The sequence below is a fragment of the Brienomyrus brachyistius genome, chromosome 7 (assembly GCF_023856365.1).
Source record: "Brienomyrus brachyistius isolate T26 chromosome 7, BBRACH_0.4, whole genome shotgun sequence".
Lineage (NCBI taxonomy): Eukaryota > Metazoa > Chordata > Actinopteri > Osteoglossiformes > Mormyridae > Brienomyrus > Brienomyrus brachyistius.
This window is the reverse complement of record NC_064539.1, coordinates 22,854,942-22,874,471: the sequence shown is the minus strand read 5'-3', so window position 1 is coordinate 22,874,471 and position 19,530 is coordinate 22,854,942. Positions and strand designations below refer to the sequence as shown.

Here is a 19,530-nt window from a genome sequence, read left to right as displayed (position 1 = left end):
AGGTTAACTCTCTAGACCAGGGTATAAAATACATCACTCAAACAAGCCTGGTTCTAATTAGCACCTAGATCAGATAGCCCCGATCCAATCCTACGCACTTCCAAAAGTTAGTGAGATTGTGAGGTGCCACAAAAGAATGTCTCAATTCATCCCTGTCACTTCTGAGAGGGGTGTCATCTGTAAAGCGAGACGGGAGACAGGCATGGAACCCCCACCCCCCCCCCCCACCCCAAGCCTCTGTTCTCGATTAAAGCCATGGTTTGGACACAGCCTGCGTCGACTCCCCCTCCCCTCAATGCCTGGCAGAAGTTGGTACCTCGTGTTTTCTGAACCAAACTGCATTTTTTTTTTATTGCCGAAAGCATCCCACGCAACATTTTTGCAGTGCTATTAAGACTCCTTCAGCTTGGGGCAGGGGGGACTCACTCTGCCCCTTGGTGCTGGGAGAAGTTACAGGCTGTAAGGTGGGTAACACCAGGAAGAGTTATGACTGTCATGCAGCCTCTGTCCATCTAGACTAAAATAGGGAAAACACTACAAACATAGTTAGGTGACCCAGATAACAGGTGGCTGTGAACCGAGAGGCCTTCTTGCCATGTGGTGTGAGGACGGGGCTTCTGAGACCCTGGTACCTCCATATCTCTGACAGTCTGGCTATTCGGACTTCCTTCCAGCAGTATCACAGGCTGCGGGACCAGTAGCACAGGACAGCTGGGTTTAACCGGAACAAAATACTTTATTTTGGAAAAATCCAATCAGAAAATGGGGATTAGGCCCTTTTAAGAATATCAACCATAAACTTATAGACTTATAGAAACCAAAAAATGCCGCGAGGCTCCCTCGGTAATAGACGCTCCACAGACGCTGCAGTCCTGCCGCACTCCTGACCCTATAAAGCCTTAACGAGGCAGTGAGTCTAAGCTCGGCCAGCTGGCTTTCATTACGTAGGTTAGCTGTGGACACAGAGCCGGTGATCATTCAGCAGGGTGATGCAGAAGATAACCCAGTCACCTCGGGCAGCCTCAGATCTGGCACTTCTCAAGACGAATTCTCCAAGCCGGCAGTTTAACGCTCACTTCAACTCATACCCTCCCCACACGCTCTCCTTACATCTCCAGCACCGCTTTCTGGCCCCTCATGACCCTCCTCCTGCCCCCTTTCAGTCAGCCAGCCACTCCCCCATCTCCCCGACAGCTCGACCCTTTAGCAGACAGAATCGGAGTGGACGGTGTGGCTTGACGTCCACTCTTTCTGCCAACAGACCGTTTATGAGAAACATACAAAATGCACATATCTGTCAGACACACACTTAAACCCAGCTGTTGCCATCGAGAGTCAGCCAGGCTGCATGCTGGTGCAGATAGTCCCCAAGGTGCTTTCCCGCTGGTGCATATCCGTCAGGTAAAAGAACCATCAGCGTGTTAAGATGAAGCACATCACTGCATCATGGATTGGGGCCCCCAGGTCTTCATTGCTGCTAAAATGATTGACACCACATTAAATACCATCTCCAGAATCCCCGCAGCCGACGGCGTCCTGACAGGCTGGCGGCCTTTTCTCTGATCGTTTCATGATTCTTGTTAACTGAAAGCAAAATCGTCAGCAGGCTTCTCTTCTTTCATTTGGCTACCGCCATTGGACCCTTGATAAATCTGAAGACGTCTGTCCGTAGCGGCGCTGTGTGTCCTGCTTCAGTCACCCGAGTGTCTCGTAAGCAAAACAAAAAGGAAAATGTCATGTCTGCTGGTATCGCACCTTCACACAAAGCGCGGTGATTAATGTCAGGCCTCAGAAGGAGAGACGCTAATTAGTGAGCCATATAGATCCAGGTCGAGTTGTGCAGTGAAAAAAAACAAGGAGCTTGTAGTGAAATAATTAAAAACATTAATTTGACCCTCAGGTCTCAGTTTGGGGGATTTCACTCGCAGAGCGCTGCAATTCCACTATGGAGATTTGCTCTGGAATTAATTCGGCCCAAGGCCACTCCGTCGTATGTGTCTAGTGGCTCTTAAAAGGTCAGGGTTGTCATTAGACAGCAGTGCAGCAGACAGCTCTGCCGGGGTGTATCGATTTCCCAGAACCCACCATCTTGGGTTTAAACTTTACATCTTAGGAGGGCTGTCAAAATGTCAGGTCGCCAGAAATGTCTCCTTTGGAGCCTCGGTTCCCAGCACCGACATCGGCCTCATCAAAGGCGAGCAAAAGCCTCGGTGAGCCTGGCAAACTTGAGGCTAAATAGCAGGGGGGGGTCCAACACCCCCAGAGAGGCAGGACCAAAGGCCAGCGCACCAGCCAATCACCTATCACAGGGAAAGTTTGGTTACTGGGGCCAATAAGCGGCGTCTCTCGCTCTCTCTGTCGGGGTGATTAGTTTCACTTTGCTTGATATATTTAATCTTTGTCAGCCAAGGATTTTGTCATCAAGGATTGTTTTGTTGTACTGAGTGTGCACAATGGCATTTAGAACATAAAAGGAAACAATTGGTTTTTGTTTGGTAAAGGCAGGCCTTTTTGTTTATTCACGTACAACAGCAGAGCACACAATAACCTGCGGTGAGTAATATTATTTCACGGGTCACAGCGAGCCCACCACCCCCCCCCTCCCCCCACACACACAGGCACAGCAAAGGCGTCCGGCGGCCTGAGATGGGGAGACCCGCCCAAGCCGCAAAGTGCTGTTATCACACTTTCCGCAGTCTGGCGTGAACATGTCACGCTGCGCGGAGGATAACTATAGATCCTTCCAGAATGCTCCGAAGACTGTGTTGTTGGCGCATTGCACTTGAATACTTCATTTTCTTTGGTTTGCCTTAAAATAACAAACTTCAGCTGCCTCTCCGCTCCCTGTTCCCTCCCCGTCGGCGTAATGGGAGAACAAAGAGCGCTCCTTGGGTTTATTACGGAGATCAGAGCTAAGCTCAGGTGTGGGCAGCTGTTAGATGACAGAAAGCTCAGTGCTTCATCACACAGCTGCCAGACAGCATGTGGGGGGGAGGGTAGCGGGGCAGAGGTATTAACATGCACTTTAGAGTTAATTTTCCAGCGAGCAGGTGCATCACGAAATGCTGGAGGTGGGAGGAGCTGCAGATTCATGATCTTAAAATGTGCATGGAGTGTTATGTTAACGCTTAATGTTTTATCTCTTGCAGCCCACACCGCTCTGGCACCGGCAGCATGGATTTTACCCTGAGGTCCTTCCCTTATTCATAAGATGCACCGCGATGCTCACAGCCCCCTCCGTTATTGCGGAGCCTGCTCTGCGTTTCCGATGCTTTTATCAGACCCTAAATGAGCCAGAGAGATGAGCCGATCACCTGCACGTGAGAGGATGAGTTTTCGTTGCCGTCGGTCCACTGAATGCTGATTGGCCGGCCACGCGACACCCCCCCCCCATCCCCCCCGCCAGCCACAAATGCTGATTGGGCGACCACTAGACAGCCCCCCTACCGCGGGCCAAAAGGGCTGATTGGCTGGCCACTAGATGGCCCCCCGCGGGCTACAAATGCTGAGCCTCCTTATGTCACGGCACGTTTTCCGCTAGTTAGCTGCACCTGTCATGAGAGACAAATTAGTTGACGGTGTCCCCCTCATCCCTCGTTCATCTTGTGAGTCTCTGGCCTTTACTGGCTCGTTGCCCAGGTAAAGAGGGGCTGTACTGCTATCCCGCCACACCGCCACGGATGGCAGGAAGGTGATGGGCGTCAGTCCCTCACGGAGGCCGTATCTTGCTGGCATCTGTCTGCTCCATGGATGAGGGAGATCCTGAGGAGGAGAAATGGCAGAGTTAAGGCGACCCCCCGCATCCGAGGCAGGAATGGCCCCGTCCCGAAAGCGTCCACGCCTCTGTGGAGGAAAAACTCAGAAGGACCAGTGAGTTATGACTGAGCACCCAGACTTCATCTCCACGAGGGTTGGGGGGGTTAATAATGCTGTAATAGCTATAAACAAGTAACATCAGGCATCCGATTCATTTAATATTTTCCCAATAAAATCTGTAATAACTAACGGGACCCGGCTATTTCATTGGGACCAGCGTTTTCTAAATTGCTGTTGGCAGGAAAACATCCTTCACATGGAAAGATGCAGATAAGAGGTGGGGCAGGGTCAGTAATCACACGTGCTTTCCTCAAACGCTCCCAGCAGCACGGGCACGTGAATCAAAGCCACGCTAATCACAAATGAATCAACCGAAGGTGCAGGAACTCATCACGCTCCCTCTGTTTTTCTTCATTTATAATAACCCTTTCTCCGTGTGTCCGTGAGGCAGCTCCCAATTGCCCAGGTGTCCATGGGACAGCTCCCCATTGGCCGAGTGTCCGTGGGGCAGCTTCTGATTGGCTGGGTGTCCGTAGGACAGCTCCCCATTGGCCGGGTGTCCATGGGGCAGCTTCTGATTGGCCAGGTGTCCATGGAGCAGCTCCAGATTGGCCAGCTTCAAGGAGAAGAAACGTAAAACCAGAACCACATTCAGCTCGCTCACATTTTTCTTTTTAACCTGACATTTAGCAAAGATGTATAAGAAGTCAGTCACATCTTAGTACTAGTGATTCTGAGGAAATCCTAAAATGAGTTAACAGGTCTGTAAATCGATGTACGACAGCAAGAAACTGAATGACAAGGAAGAAGCGAGGGAATAACTGGAGCTGGAGTTCGTTGTGAAATGGTCACATTTAATGAACAACTCCTCATTTTATAGACATCTATAAAAAGAACCCAGATACCGGTTACAAGAATCTAACCCTAATACATACATTATTAAATAATAAACTTTTCATGTTAAAGATACATATCATTGTTTACAAAATATGATCGGGGGAATTAAGCAATTATGAGGGTCTGTAAAGCTGAGATCCTATATGTATATTTTCATTTAATAATAAACAAATACATAAAGCACAACTAGACGTCTTGAGTAACATAATATCAAGTTGTGGTACCGATTATAAAAAAATTGTAAAAACACATCTGCAAAGGCGATAGAGTTTGAAAGCAAAACATGTTGTTTCCAACCGGAGCTTATTCATATTGATTATATTGCCTCATATTTACAGGAGAAAACAAACCAAAAAGCGCTTATGGAAAAAGAACTGTTTTCGGTATTGTAATGGTGATCTCCGCAGCTGGAGTTTGTGATAACTGTACAGAAAAAGGAAAAAAAAAAAAGAAATAATTACTAATTTCCCCCCAAAATGTTAGTCCTCTCTTTCCTTGTCTTCTGTGTTGCTGGACGCAGATTCCTGGAATTCACATCGGGAAGCCAAGGATTCGGGAAAATGTTTCCGAGACAAGTCTTTGGCATGGAGAGTTAGCTGTATGTAGCTGCAAAGTATGACGAACTGAGAAAAAGACAAAGAAGAAAAAGGAAAGAAAAATATAGGCATTCCTGGAGCTTTTGGCTAAGTATCAAAAATAATCAGTGAATCGATCGATTGAAGAGGAGGAAGAGGGATGAGGCTCGATTCTGTTCCAGACGTTTCCCCCGGATCCTTTGCTAATGTCCGACGCGCGTCCCGTGTCTGCGTGAAGATTTTTGTTTTTTTTTTTTCTTCTTTTTTGTAGAAATTTTCGTCACTTTTTTGTTTGTATTTATGCTTTTCTTCGTGAGAAATCTGAATTAAATTATTAATGCACTATATCCATTTAACATGTGCAAAATAGACAGGGATGTTCCTCGATTTTCTTCCACAGGAATGAAACACCGATATCTGGGGGGAAATTATTAAATGTCAGTGAGTGATGACAGACTCCTGTCCTTCAAACACAATATATTAATATCTTGAAATAATATCGATATTTTAGGACACATTAGAGTAGGAAGCATGTGGGAGGTAAAACCATAACAAGTAAGATGAGTAATTTAACTGCGCTGTCACACTCGTTATTCATCAGAGAATAACTTAATAAAAGACAGGGACGGCGGAGATGGAAAGTGTCACTTAAAACTGTCGACATGGATCCATCACCCTCCCACCCGGGTCCTACGGCCCAAAATCGATGATTTACGGTTCGGGGTCTTAGACGGAAAGGGCTCTATCTGACGAAAGCAGGCTGTGCACTTTAAGTTTTAAACTTCTGATGGGTTTCGGTGAACAGAACTTAATTTGAAGTTTTATCTCCCTGCCACACCATGCTAACACAAGAAGCTGTCTGGCGGCATACTGATCCCCCCCCCCCCCCCCCCCCCGCCCCGTGACAATAACTAATTTTTGACGAAAGCCTTAGAAGACTGAGACTCCAATATCAGAGTCTGACGATGGACTCTTCTAGGCACATGGGGCCCGCAAAACACTCCTGGTCAGCACCACCCGCTCCTCTCTCACATCTCACCCTGAAAAGACCTATGGATCTCCATTGGCAGAACCATCCCCTCCCATCCAGCATCAAAGGCACAGTCTTATCTGGCTCAGCCCAGCATTATGTATTCTCTCATTAGCGATTAGCCAGGAATGACATTCCGGCTTAATAATGTAGCAGGAAGTACTGTCTGTAGAGGAGATGTGTTTATTCGGTACATTTTGGCAGATGTTACCCCAGCTGGACATGAAGATCAATGCTGTCCTGCTCTGTGCTCACTGACTACTGGAGATCTGCTCTGGACGAGTTCGGACGAGGTCAACTCACCACACGACCGACAGCAACGTGGATGCCAGGAGCAGGAGAGACGAGCCGGCCAGGGCGCGACAGTCGTCCACAGGCACTGACAGCCGTGGCTTCGCTGAGGGGGGGGCCGTGGAGGGGGTGGTCTCTGGGTGGAGAAGGAGCAGGTGAGAGGCCTGTCCAATCTCAGTGCATTCAGTGCAGCCAAGACCCAATCACAAGAAAAATGGATCCATTAAACCACAGAGCCAAACAGAACAGCAGGAAATCTGGCAGTGAACCAAGAGTCCAGGCCGTAGTGGCGCACTTCACTAAGTGTGACTCATTGAGGCAGAGCATGACGCACTGAGGACAGAGACACTGAGGCTGTATGTGACTCACTGAGGCTGAGTGTGACTCACTGAGGAGAGAGACACTGAAGCTATGTGTTACTCCCTGAGACTGAGCATGACGCACTGAGGACAGTGGCAGTGAGACTGAGCATGACGCACTGAGGACAGTGGCAGTGAGGCTGAACGCGATGCACTGAGGCCAAAAATGATGCACTGAGGCTGAGTGTGATTCACTGAAGATGAGCCTGATACACTGAGGACACCAGCACTGAGGTTCTGCGTGACACACTGAGGTCGGCAGTCTTGCAGAGGATGGACATGTGTGAACGCTACCCCAAAAATGCCTGTTCTGTGCATTTCCCAACCTCTCCTCACACAGAAGAATGTGTTCTTTATTATCGCCCCCTCCAGGCCATCGCCTGTTGTCACGAAGCAGCTGTGCAAATATTAAAAAATAATGCCGCATTTCATCACGGCCCCAGAAACCTCTATAAATTCAGATTCCTTACGGTGACTTGCCGGCGATTACTGTCTTCCCGCTGCCCAGCCACTCCCTGTCACATTCCAAGGCCCCCCCAGACCCCGCTGTCAGGTATTTCCCATATGCATCCAGGCACTAATGTGCAGCTTTGAGACATTTTCTGAATGTCCCTTTGCTATACAGAAGGTCACCATCTGATCTGTTCAGCTGAATGCCTGATTCGCCAAAAAAAAAAAAAAAAGTGTGGAAAAAGCAGCAGCACGTAGATGATGTAGAGCTACTCCACATGTGCTTGGAAGCTGTGATTTGCACAATGCAGCTGGACAAACCCATTACTTTTCTGATGCGTTTTGCTGAAACAGAGCTTGTCAAGTTGGAGGATCAGCTCTGTTATCTGAGTGTTACAGCTAGTTCTGGATTTTGGGGTTTTTAAATATTGAGTTTTTTTGGCAGGAACTCCCTGCAATTTTCCCAGGAAAAAACATTTAATTATTGAGGACAAAACAAGTTGCCTTTCGCAGACGAGCAGCCATGCAGTTAAGCGCAACCTGATTTGGATTTAACTCCCTGGCTTCTCAGGTCAGGTTTGAAGGACTAGGCTTGGAGACGCTGATCTGATACCGTCCTCAGGACCAAACTTTGACCCTGGAATGCAGCCTTTCTGTATCCTGATGGTTACTGCTGTCTCTCAAATCCCCATATACTGAGAGCGATGATGAAACTATACCTGGTCTGGATTCCCCCTTTTAATGAGGATCTCAGCATGTTCTCTTGCTTGGTTAACACCCTCATATCCTGGGTAATATATATTACATTTTGCAAACACTTTCACATTGCTTTTCTTGTTTTGGAGGTCATGTGATCGATACCAGTCTTGTTGGGTGGCCACTAGAGGGCAGTGCCGAGTTTCCCTTGATGTGCTGTTGTTTGCTGCAGTCTTGGCTGTTGCCTTTGGGCTTGTGAGAGTGTGCGGGATGCCTACCTATAACGACCTCTGCCTCAGTGGTGGAGGTGCTTTGTCGGGGCTCATCTATCCAGGGCGTGGCATGGACAGCTACACTCCAGTCACTCCAGGTGCCAATTTCCATGTCCTTGGCAGCCACCTGGATGATGTATTCCTTCCCCGCATAGGCATCCGTGATAGTGTGGCTGGTGCTATCTGACAGCTCCACCTGCCAATCACACAATGGAGCATCAGTCTGTGGGCGGAATTACAGGCCGACTGAGGCCAGTCGGAGACACCTCTGTTGTAAACATCTGGCTGGTTGCTTTTCCTCAGAACACCAACACCAGCTCGCCTCTGCGCAGTACCAAGAATATTCTGACCGAGGGAAATCAGCAAAGGACACATCAGTCTTCCCAGCTTAGGCTGAAAAGTTGTGGAAGCAAGACGGATAGGGGGGCAGCATCGGCCAGGAGTGGCGATGTCCCCCCCCCCTCCCCCCGCCCCGCGACAGACGGCGTCTCGCAGCCCTCCCACCACCTCTTCTGCATCAGCAGAAACCCGATCATCTGAGAGCACAGGTGGGGGCTGAGCCAGCTGTAGTCTCTTGGGGGTCCCGGGGCGGGACAGGCGGCCGGCTGGTGAACTTCCTGACCCCTGCCTAGCCCCAACGTCAGGTTGTGTGTGGGATGAATGCGGCAGAGCCCTCCATTTACATGTGATTTCACGGCGGTTTCTGACACGTCTGGCCATCTCTTTATTCCAAACACCCGCCGAGCCACGTATGGGGATTGGATCATTACTGGCCTGCAGGTAGCCATCGGCTGGCTGCAGTTTGGGCTCCTGTTCGAAATAAGGAACAGTAAAGAGGAACAAGAGTGAAAGCGGAGAAGTTGGTATGCAAGCAAAGAATGGAAGGAAAAACAGAATTGGACCCTAAAAGGACAGCCCCAGGAGGGCAGCTCTCTGCACCCCAGGGGGCATATCTACACCTGTCAGTGAACTGGGATATGTAGCTGACGGGGGCATGGGGAGGTGGCTGTTAGGTTTGGGGCAGAGCTGGAGGGGATAGAAGCGAATGAAGGGGGGTGTCTGAAATGGAGCTCTCCTTCACAACATCTATACGATCAACCACCCTGGAGAGATGGATATTAATATCCGTTTTTCCAAAGTGCATGTGTTATATTTCAGCCTTGATGCCCCACCCCCACCCAAGCAGGCAGCTGGGGATAACTTAACGTCCAACAGGCTCCGGATCAGGTGACAGAGTCGTCTCAGCAGGGTGGAGCCTAAGTATTGGTCATGGCCAGTGACCCAGCACAGCAGCAAACAGAAAAACAAACTCCTTTGTTTTTTAAATCTGGCCAGGAACCTGGCCTCAGGGTGCAGGGGGTGGATTCTGCACAGGAGCAAGTCCTCTCAGCCTGGCCACTGCATGATACGTGCTGCCCTGCTACAGCTGTGCTTACATCTGCCGGCTCACGGGAGGTGCTGACTCCACCGACCATAGAGGGCGCTGTTGTCACTGTAGGAGCTTCACTGAGGAATGAGCGGAGGTGGCAAGTAACGAAGCACAAACACTTCATTACTGTACTTAAGTAGAATTTTCAAGTATCTGTACTTTACTTGACTATTTTTCGTGGTGGGAAAAGATATGATTGCAGTGGAAGAAAGAAGCTTGAAAAGCAAGTCATTTGAAAGATGCTGAGGGGAATCGAGGTGAGACGTCTCATTCAATGGACCATGACTTCTCTTCTGCAAGAACACAGAACCCAAGAAATGGGCAAACAGTTGGGGGATGCCCAGGTGATGCAATGAAGACACTCGAGTCTTTCTCGACAACATGTAACCCGTCACTGAAGCTTAGCACTCCACTACCAGCCTCAGCTACGTGTGAGAGGCCGTTCAGCAGAGCCGGACTGATATTCACAGCAAAAAGGGCACACGTTGATTCCCAAAAACTTTGAAAATCAGCTTCTTTTGAAGCTAAACAAAGGATTCAGAGTCCTATGATGTGCGCCTCAGTTCCTCCGGCTCACACAAACACCTAATATATTTGCATACAAATATACACCATGCATATTGAGTTTATAATCCCTTCATCTTTTACAGTACTATAATATTTTTGCATGATGTGTTTAGGAAAAAGGTAATCGTCATGTATAATGATGGTAATGGCCGATGGAGCTTTAAGTATTTATCTGGCTTTATTTTTCTCTGCTTGCGTTCTACATGGAGTCCAGTCAGCTCTGCCCTACAATTGTGGTTTAGTCCTTTGCAAGGATAGGGTTATACTTTAAGTATGTTTTAGAGCCTGTATGTTTTACTTTAACCCGAGTCAAAAAGTGAAGTCAATACTTCAACTTTTACTAGAGTATTTGTAAAAACATGTATCTATATTTCTACTTGAGTGCGGAATGCATGTACTTCTGGCGCCTCTGGGAACGAGGTACGGATGTGTTTTCCTAGACACACGTAAGAAAATACAGAACACAGCTGTAGCTGTGAAGCTCCCCAGCTGTACTGCCAGAGGCTTGTACTGTGTTTCGCATGTTTCTGACGGAAACGCCGATTCTTCTCTGAATTCCTGACGTGCCTTTATCCTTCCAAGAGTGTCCTGGGTCAGGCATCGGTCTGAGCGGCACCGGAGAGGATACCCCGCCGCATCGCATAACTCAGGGACCTTGATCTGCGTAGACCATCACCCTGTCATGGTGGGGACCGCTTCGTCTGCAGGCCAAGGATCTCCTCAGAGGTGCCCCAAAAGTCTTCAGCCCAGCCCAGCTTGGCCTCATGTTTACTTTTAATTAAATTGCAAACTCAGTCAGCTCCCGGAGCCTAAGGCCACGCTGAGGCTTTTCTAATGGGGATCCATCTCTCGGTGAGCGTGGGACTGTATTTTAATTGCAGGTATAGGTTTTCCAGACGTATCTGAACAGTGAAATTTCTTGTTTTTATTAAAGTCTTTTGTGTGAGTCTCTACCTGCCCAGAATTCACAGATCAGAGGAAAACTGTACCAATAACCCAGAAGTGGTCTTATTAACTGACAGTGACAGATTGCGCGATTATACAACGCTGTCATCACGGACCCATGTGAGCATTTCAAGAACCCCAGTACTATGAAAATACTGGCCGTTCAAAGCAAACAAAAGTGTGGCATTTTTGGATGAAAATTCTGGAAGGAACTGAAAAGCTAAAGAAGAAGAACGGACTTCTGAGCCAGTCTGGGGTGTCTGCTTGATATTCATGAATACGACCATGTAGAGACAAGGAAGAACACGGACACACACGCACGGAGCTCATATATTCCTGTCTTTGTGGGGACCGTCTGCTTGGTTCTATGGAAAAAACCCTAATCCCAGCTATGAGGACCTTAACCCCTACCCAGCCCTAACTTTAACCATTCACACCCAAACAAAATAAATTACTGTATACATGACACACATACATGCACACAGGTTTGTAATTATATTTTTGTGGGGACTCAACACATTTCGTGGGGACTCCATTCATTTCTATGGGGAAAAAACCCTAATCTTAATCACGACAGCCTTACCCCCTACCCAGCCCTAACCTTAACCATAAGTAACCAACAAAATACAAGACTTTGAACAATCTTACTTTTTTGATTGCATTCACAGATCATTGTGGGGACCCAAAAATGGTCCCCACAAAGTCAGAATAACAGGTTTTTATAACATTATTCACAATCTCCTCCAAAGAAGCCGTACTACTGTCTTCAGGCCCGATAAAAATGGAAGGATGTTTATATCCAGTAACTACAGAACCCTGCTGTCCATTATTACCTCAGAACAGGATCAAAACAGTGACATGAAGGATGCTGTCACAGTGGTTATCATCTGCTAACAGACACGCCTAATCAGAGTGGCTTACAAAGGCGGCTCTCTTGCATCCTCTTCATTGACAAAGCGTCAGATCTGAGGAATTCGTAATGGAAAATCAGGAACGCACCGTTCAGACTCCTGCGGGGAGCTTCCCTGTCCCGGACGCTCCAGGAGCCAGATGATGCAGGCGAGTCCATCTGTGAAGACCTGCCCCATCTCGTTATCATCACGGCGATTATTCGCACTGCCGCAGCCTGGAACGCACCCTTAAATATCGTAATTATCACACGGGTGAAAGCCGTGAGCTTCCAAGCGTGTTCGCACGCATGTTCACGCGTGTCCATGTTACAGGGATCACCCGGCCCCGCGGGGGCAAGACAAGGCTAACAGGCAGGGGCGGCCTGAACTTCAGCAAGGCCTTCTCCTGAACTTTTGGAAGGACCTTCATTCCTCACACAGTGGGGGAGCTTTATGAAATTTGTGCGATAGCTGAGCAACATCTCACTAAATAAATTATTCATTGGGCTCCGTGCATAAACAGCACAGGCTAAGAGGAGGGATTTCATCTTTTAAATGAATCTAATAACCATAATTATTTTGTCGGCTCTAATTTCTCAGGCCTGCCTTTCTGTAGTTGTTTAGAAGGATTTGCATGAAATATAACGCCAGTTTCGCTCGATTCGTGGTCATTAGCAATTTAATAGCCAGAGAGATGGTGATGTAGATATATCTCAGGATCCAGCTTACAAACTTATAATAGGGAAAAATTTTGGGGCTTCTGAAGATACAAAGAGAAATGATGAATAAGCCAGTTAGGCCCATCGCCCCCTCCGTTCTTCCTTTTGAGGAATGCATGGTACAGTTATAGCACATGGAAACGTGGAGGCTGTGATCGTTTTCCCAAGCAGGATGGGAAAAGTACACTTGTCCTTTCGACTGGACTTAGTGCATCCCCTACCTATGGTAGGTTGCCATACCCACCTTCTTGTGAGGGTGGGAGATGGGCTCTTTCTCCTCGCTGTACCACCTGGCCGAGGCCAGACTTCATACTTTTGTGAAGCTGACCGGTGCTTCCAGGGGCCGCATATCTTTGATCAACGCTCCTCACTCAGCAGCTGGCATCCAGGGTGAAACAAAGAGCCCGTCCTAAAGGCGCCCATAAGACCTCTTTCTCATTTTAAATCCTTTCTTCCTGGCTGATAGGACATGCATGTGCTCATCCCCACACGGAGATGCAGGTCAGCTCACCCGCTGCCCACGATCCTCGATGCCACATGTAATGCGTGCATGAGTTGTGTTGCACCAACCAGGGTGAAGCATCGATCTTGGAACAGGGGGGGAATGGTGGCCGTGTGACCCAGTGTGTCAAGAACGAGACATAAACACAGGTAAGTATTGCCTGCCGACATCTGGAAACAGGACAATTAGGCAGCACATCCTGGGTCATAGTGGAGTGAAGGGACCATGCAGAACAGGAGTATTACGCAGCAGTGGCAGGCTCCGCCCCCTCCCACCCCTGGGATAATGTGCCTGATTGTGCCGCTGAATAATAATCTGTGTCACATTTGACTCACGGTCACTGCAATCATTTCCTGCAATCAACACCAAAACACGCACAGCGGAGGCGTAGATTCAGATCCGGTTGAATTTCAGGCGTTGGCGATGGTGGTGGTGGTGGTGGGGGGGGGGGGGGTTCACAATGTGTCATTACTCTGGAGAGCTATCCATTGCCATCGTTTGACACCCCCCCACACACACCGTCTGCCGTATGGATCGGCAGCACAAACACTTCTGCATGAGTAGAAGGTTGGGGCAGGCGGGGGCACGAGAGTGAGGGCGGTCTGTGGATAGACGGGCCCGTCACGTGGGGGGGGGGGGGGGGGGGGGGTAATGACTCCATGGCACGGAGACCAGGCGAGCTGCGTAGCAGGGGCGCCTTGAGGGCCGACTGACCCATGGAGGATACCAGTGACAGCAAGTTGGAGGGGGTGAGGGTTGGGATCGAGGGGCATGACCCCGGTTCCCCTATATTAACACTCACTAATAAGAGGCCTCACATTCCTGTCCAAGCAGTGTCCCCAAGAGACGAAGGCAAAATCCAGAATGTTGGGGAGCCCAAACAGCTGTCTTCGACCATATCCATTAATGAAAGTGCTTGGAATGGGTCGGTATCAGACCCACCGGCACAATCCGGTCCTGGATAAAACCTTAATCCCTAGAAGTGGCTTTAGCGGCATGTCGGGAGCAGCCATGGGGAGAAGTAAATAAGGGGAACAGTGTCGCGATCGACCCCCGCCACGAGTCTGGCATGCCCACACGGGCTCAAAGGGTGGGGGGTGATGACGGGTGTGGTTCCAGGTCTCGGGGTGACACTACAGAGCAAGTGACAACTGAAGCTACCCCACTGGGGACTGATAATTACCGGCCAGTGTGAGCGCCAGCCAGTCATCAGCCGCAGAGCTCGTCAGCACACCAAGGATAATAAGGGCCTGTTTATACGGACGGCATGGGGACAGAGGGATGGCGTGCTGACAGCGGTCACAGGGCACCGGTTCGATCGTTCCTCAATCTGTCAGACACATGAGACCGGCCTACCTCTTCTGACTATCGATCCGTGCCTGATTAGGCTGACTGAGCGCTTAAGTGTGTGCAGAAGTAAACAGTGGAAAGGCTTTAATTTAATTAAATGATCACTGCCTGAGGTGGGGAGGGAAGGGTCATGATAAGCCCAGCAAGGACAGTCCTCAAATACTGTGCATCCTTGTATTCCGTGGGTCAGGCTTTCTGCTCCTGAACTTGCGCTATAACGGCCAGCAGGTGGCGTGCCGGTTAAGGAAGCAGCCTCCGGAATGTAGCCTGTTTGAGTCCCGAGAGGTTCATGCTGCTGTAGCCTTGAGCGAGGCGCTTAACCTGCATTATATGTCACTGTTGCTAAAAGCGCAGGCTTTGCAGCCGAATGTAAACGCCGCGCTGTGGGGAATTGGGGCTGCAGCTCTGGGCACAGCCTGTACCTCAGCTATCAATTACGCTGCGATGTAGCACCGGCCTCGCCGTTCCGTGTGCTCCCCCCATGCCTGCCTCATTAGTTCCACCAGCGACTATTGACCAGCTTCTCTCTGGCTGTCGTTTCCACACAGCCAATCCCGAATCTCCTTTCGGAATAGAATTTTCTTGGGGAATTTCTACAGCCTGCTCTTAGCGGTAACAATATGAGCTGCCGGATGCCGTGATCCTGTAGTTTTCACAGCTGCCTTTCAGGCAGTGCGAGATTTACATGTGTAACATTAGGTGAGAGGGTCACTGTTCAGCACACCAGCAACTCCTCACCCTGATCTCCCTGGGGACCCTGAGAGCCAAGCACACCCAGCTGCTGCTCTCTGACGCCCCCAACTGGTACATACAGGTGCTGAGATTCCTCCCATTATAGGACGGACTCCGAAAATTCTATTAATCATACTAATCATTGAATAACGCATTTATTAGTGTCCTGTACTCCGCATTGTATTGGATATTAGACTCTCCTGAGGGTTCAAGGTAAGATAATATGAAATTTATTGATCTCAGGAGGAAATACTGGTACATAACAGCAGCAAGGCATGTAAGAAACGTACATAAAGTGCAAAAGGAAGTGTAGAGACAGGCACACATTGTGCTCACAAGTAAACACAGTGCAAATAAATGTAAAAGTACACGAACAGAACATACGAAAAAGAACGAGCCGACATTAATCCCCCACAATGTGCCATCACGTTCAGACCAGTCCGAAGTGCTTTATCCCAGACGGCAGAGACCCCCAAGAGCAGCTGTGATCGTTGTAGGCTGGGGGAGGCCAGCCGGCACTTCTTTAGATATAATATCAAACCCGGTTAGCGTGCCTTTGTTCTGACGGGAGCCCCATTAAATGCGCTCTCTGACGGCATCGTGTTTCAGCTAAACGCACCACGCGCTACACCCGTAAGTGCATCTTTTTGACTCCCGGCTTCCTGTATTTTCTCTGTGGTTATTTCACGGTTACTCAAGGGGGGGTGGGGGGTGTTAATGCTGCGCATTTACCCCGGCGATGTCATCCTCCGCAGGTGTATGAGGCTGTTTGCCTGACACTGCCACTCTTGGTCCACCTGGAAATTAACGCACCTCCGTGTGATGCACTGCCGGGCCTGAGTGGAAACCCAGTCCAGTAGAAGGTTCTGAAACATTTAAGCACACTGCCTGTTACAGACATCGCTTCCTGCCTGACACCAGTCCAGGGCACTGAAGCAGAGCGTGTTGCAAGGTGCATCCATTTAATCCTGGCACCCAGACCAATACTGCCACCCGGAGGCTGTCCTGTTCGTCGTACTGTCCCGCCGTATTTCGGGAGATGGACAGTAATTGGAGGGACAGACACTCAGGGTCTCACATCGACGTGAGACAAACCCCATAATGCACCTTCAGGCAGTCTAACGGGGAGGCATTTTCAGAGCTCATTTCTGTCTCAATGAAAAATTAACAAAAGTGTAATTAAATCTTAGATCTCTTATTCTGGGTCAGGTTTACACCGTACGGAGTCTGTTTTTAGCTGAAAGTGCCGTGAGTAACAGGTTTCATCTGGAGAGGCGAGTGAATCGGGAGACACGCGGGTGATTCCCACCGCATAAGCTCACCGCCGCCTTCGGCTCAGACGCAGGCTGGCCGTATGGCAAGCGCGTGCGCACGCGGGGGGGGGGTGATGCGGGGATAGACAGCTGAATAACCCCTTTCATTCTCTCATTTCCTTTGCCATGTTAATGGGATCACGAGCCTGAGACTATTGATTAATCTAAGTGGCAGTGGGAGGATGAGAGCGACTTCTGCCAGACGTAAGAAAGCCTATTAAATACGAGGGGGGGGGGGTGCATGTCAGGGCAGAAAGACAGCAGGAGTGCAAGGAAAGGGAAAGAAAGCGAGGGAGAATAAATGAATGGAAACAGTGATGGGGAAAAGGCATGGGGGCAGTCTTCATTGTCGCGCCGGCCAGCGAGGATGCGGATTAACGGGAAAAGGAACGCCCCCCCCCCCCACCGGCTGGAACTCCCAGGACCCCCTGGGAGCCGTACGTACGGATGGCCCTGTAACCCACACATGTGTAGGACAGGAGGGCAGCATAAGGTGGCCGCTATGAGACACTACAGGGACGAAGCGGTGTGTGTATGGTTGCCATGGTTACTGCATTCCAGGCAGCTCGATAGAGAATTGGGCACGCTGCGGCCAGGGGGCGGAGCCAGCGAGACCCCGGGTGAGCGTGCGGGACCACGGCGGCGTGGCCAGAGTCATCTGCTGTGAACCGCGACTGAGGGAGGCAGGCTGATGCCCAGCAGTGTCACCAGCCAATGACATCACAGGGCCATCAAGGCCGCTGCCGCTTCTGACCGCTGGCACCTTCTTACCTTCACGAAGAGCCCAGCGTCGTTCAGCTGGGCCGCTAGATGTTAGCATCACCATGGTTACCATCACCATGTTAATGCTACATGGTTACGATCTAAAGCTTTCATGTTTGAACTTTACCTGTAACACAGGCTTAAATATAGAAAATAATACGTATTTTGTTCCTTCCCTAAGGGATTTACTGGAAACGGAAAATCGTCAAATGTTTAAGAGAACAGAAGCTTTTGAATCCTTTTATCCAAGGGGCACGTGGTTGCAGAAGGGCCCTGAGAGGCGGCCTCCTCTGTGCCTGACTGAAATGAATAAATGATGAAGTGGCCTGCAGCCGGTCTGGGCGGGTGCTGCAGGGCACGCCTTGCGAATTGATTTATCAGACCTCGTGATCTCCCCCCACCCCCAGCTCCAGAAGGGAGTCAGCTTGTTTTCCTTTCTGTACTGTCAGCTGGACTGAGCCCGGAGAGCATCAACAACATTCCTGATGAAAACAAATAGGGATCTGATCCAACACCAAAGGCGAACCCTGCTCAGAAAGACCTTGCCCATCACCCCACATTCCTGCACTGCACATTTCATCTCACTTTGGTGCTTCCTGAAGCACGCCTTCATCGCTGCGAGAGCCTGGGCACACAGACTCTTTGCAATCTGGGGGTGTTTGCTTTCACGGCCAGGAGTGTGGGGCCGCGATAACCTCCTCATCGTGGTGTCCACAGCAGGCTGGGTCCGCTCTCCAAAGAGGCTGTGGACAGGATCAGCCACACCTGATACTTTACACTTATTTATCGAACGCTTTTATTTAGCAGGTGACCCTCATTAAGGACTGAGATTTTACTGTATTTCATTCATGGCTACTGCATAAGAAACTCTTCTGGAGTTTGTCCCTATGACCTCTGGGTTATGAGTACATGCTCTTAATTGCTATGCCACCTAGTGGCCAGACTGCTTCTGGTGTCAGTGCTGGGTGCCATTGTATAGTCATGGTGAGGAGCTCAAAGGTAACGGATGCCAGGCTGGCCACGTGCAGCTCTCACGGCTGTGATCCGGCACGGGCATTAGCCTTGCTTGGTTTGGATTCTGGGAGCCACTCGCCTGATCAGTCCGTCCATCACCAGAAATAAAAGGGGACCCAGGGGAGGGGAGATCAAGAATAACCATGCCCCTCTAGCCCTCTTTTCATGGCTCTCCTGACAAGCGACGTGACAGAGAAGCCATCCACCGTTGAAAATAACCCACCATTATAAATATTTAATCACAGAGGATCTATGGAAAATGAGCTTCATCTGACATGGAACCCGGTGGGGGTTATGGGGCGAGGCTGACCCACCCCAGCTGTGACAATCAGCGCTGCCAGCTTACCGACGCATCTCAGGACCCTGTCCCCCCACCCTCAGCCTCCAGTCTGGGCTTCGGTCTAGCTGGGTGGGCATATCAGGACCAGGGATGGTGGGCCTCTGTCCTGTCTCCATAACAACCTCCGCAGAATGACCTCAGAGAAGGAGGATAACAGGATACGTCTAAGCGAACGTGGAAAAGCAGGTCGTACAGACCGAGCCGTCGCCTCACGTGCGCGTCTTCCTTTAAGGAGAAACACATCTCGTACCTCTGAGGGTGGCAGCCCACCCCCACCCCCACCTGAGACTCTCTTGCTTGAACATTATACATCTCAAATTAAATTTTCATTCTGCTCAACTCCATCGCCCGCGGCAACATCAGGCTGGGCTCAATTTGGCAGAGTCTGTAGGTACAGCAGCCCACTGTAGGTCTATAGTCTGCACGCTCGTCTTTCGATAAGTGACACGCTTGTGCGTTTCCACCCCATTCTTCCGCCGCATAACCGCACCTGCGTTGTCGTCTTCACCACTCAGGAAAACGAAATATGAACGCGTGTGTCTCCTGTCTTCGAGAGAGGCACACCGGCTGGTATCACTTTT

General features: G+C 49.7%; 1 protein-coding gene across 2 annotated transcripts in view; it reads right to left on the bottom strand.

The window, feature by feature from the left end:
* Positions 1-4,649: 4,649 nt before the first annotated feature.
* The window catches only part of cntfr (ciliary neurotrophic factor receptor), a 109,213-nt gene continuing 94,332 nt past the window's right edge, over positions 4,650-19,530 (bottom strand). Inside the window, exons 7-9 of one of the 2 annotated variants that reach the window (XM_049021440.1) lie at positions 8,393-8,582; positions 6,622-6,745; positions 4,650-5,705 (exon numbers count right to left, since the gene is read on the bottom strand). In XM_049021440.1, coding sequence (XP_048877397.1) covers position 5,705; positions 6,622-6,745; positions 8,393-8,582 — 315 coding nt within the window. In that variant the 3' untranslated portion in view covers positions 4,650-5,704. Of the gene's footprint in view, positions 5,706-6,617; positions 6,746-8,392; positions 8,583-19,530 lie in introns of those variants that run through there. The other variant, XM_049021439.1, reaches the window with a different exon arrangement.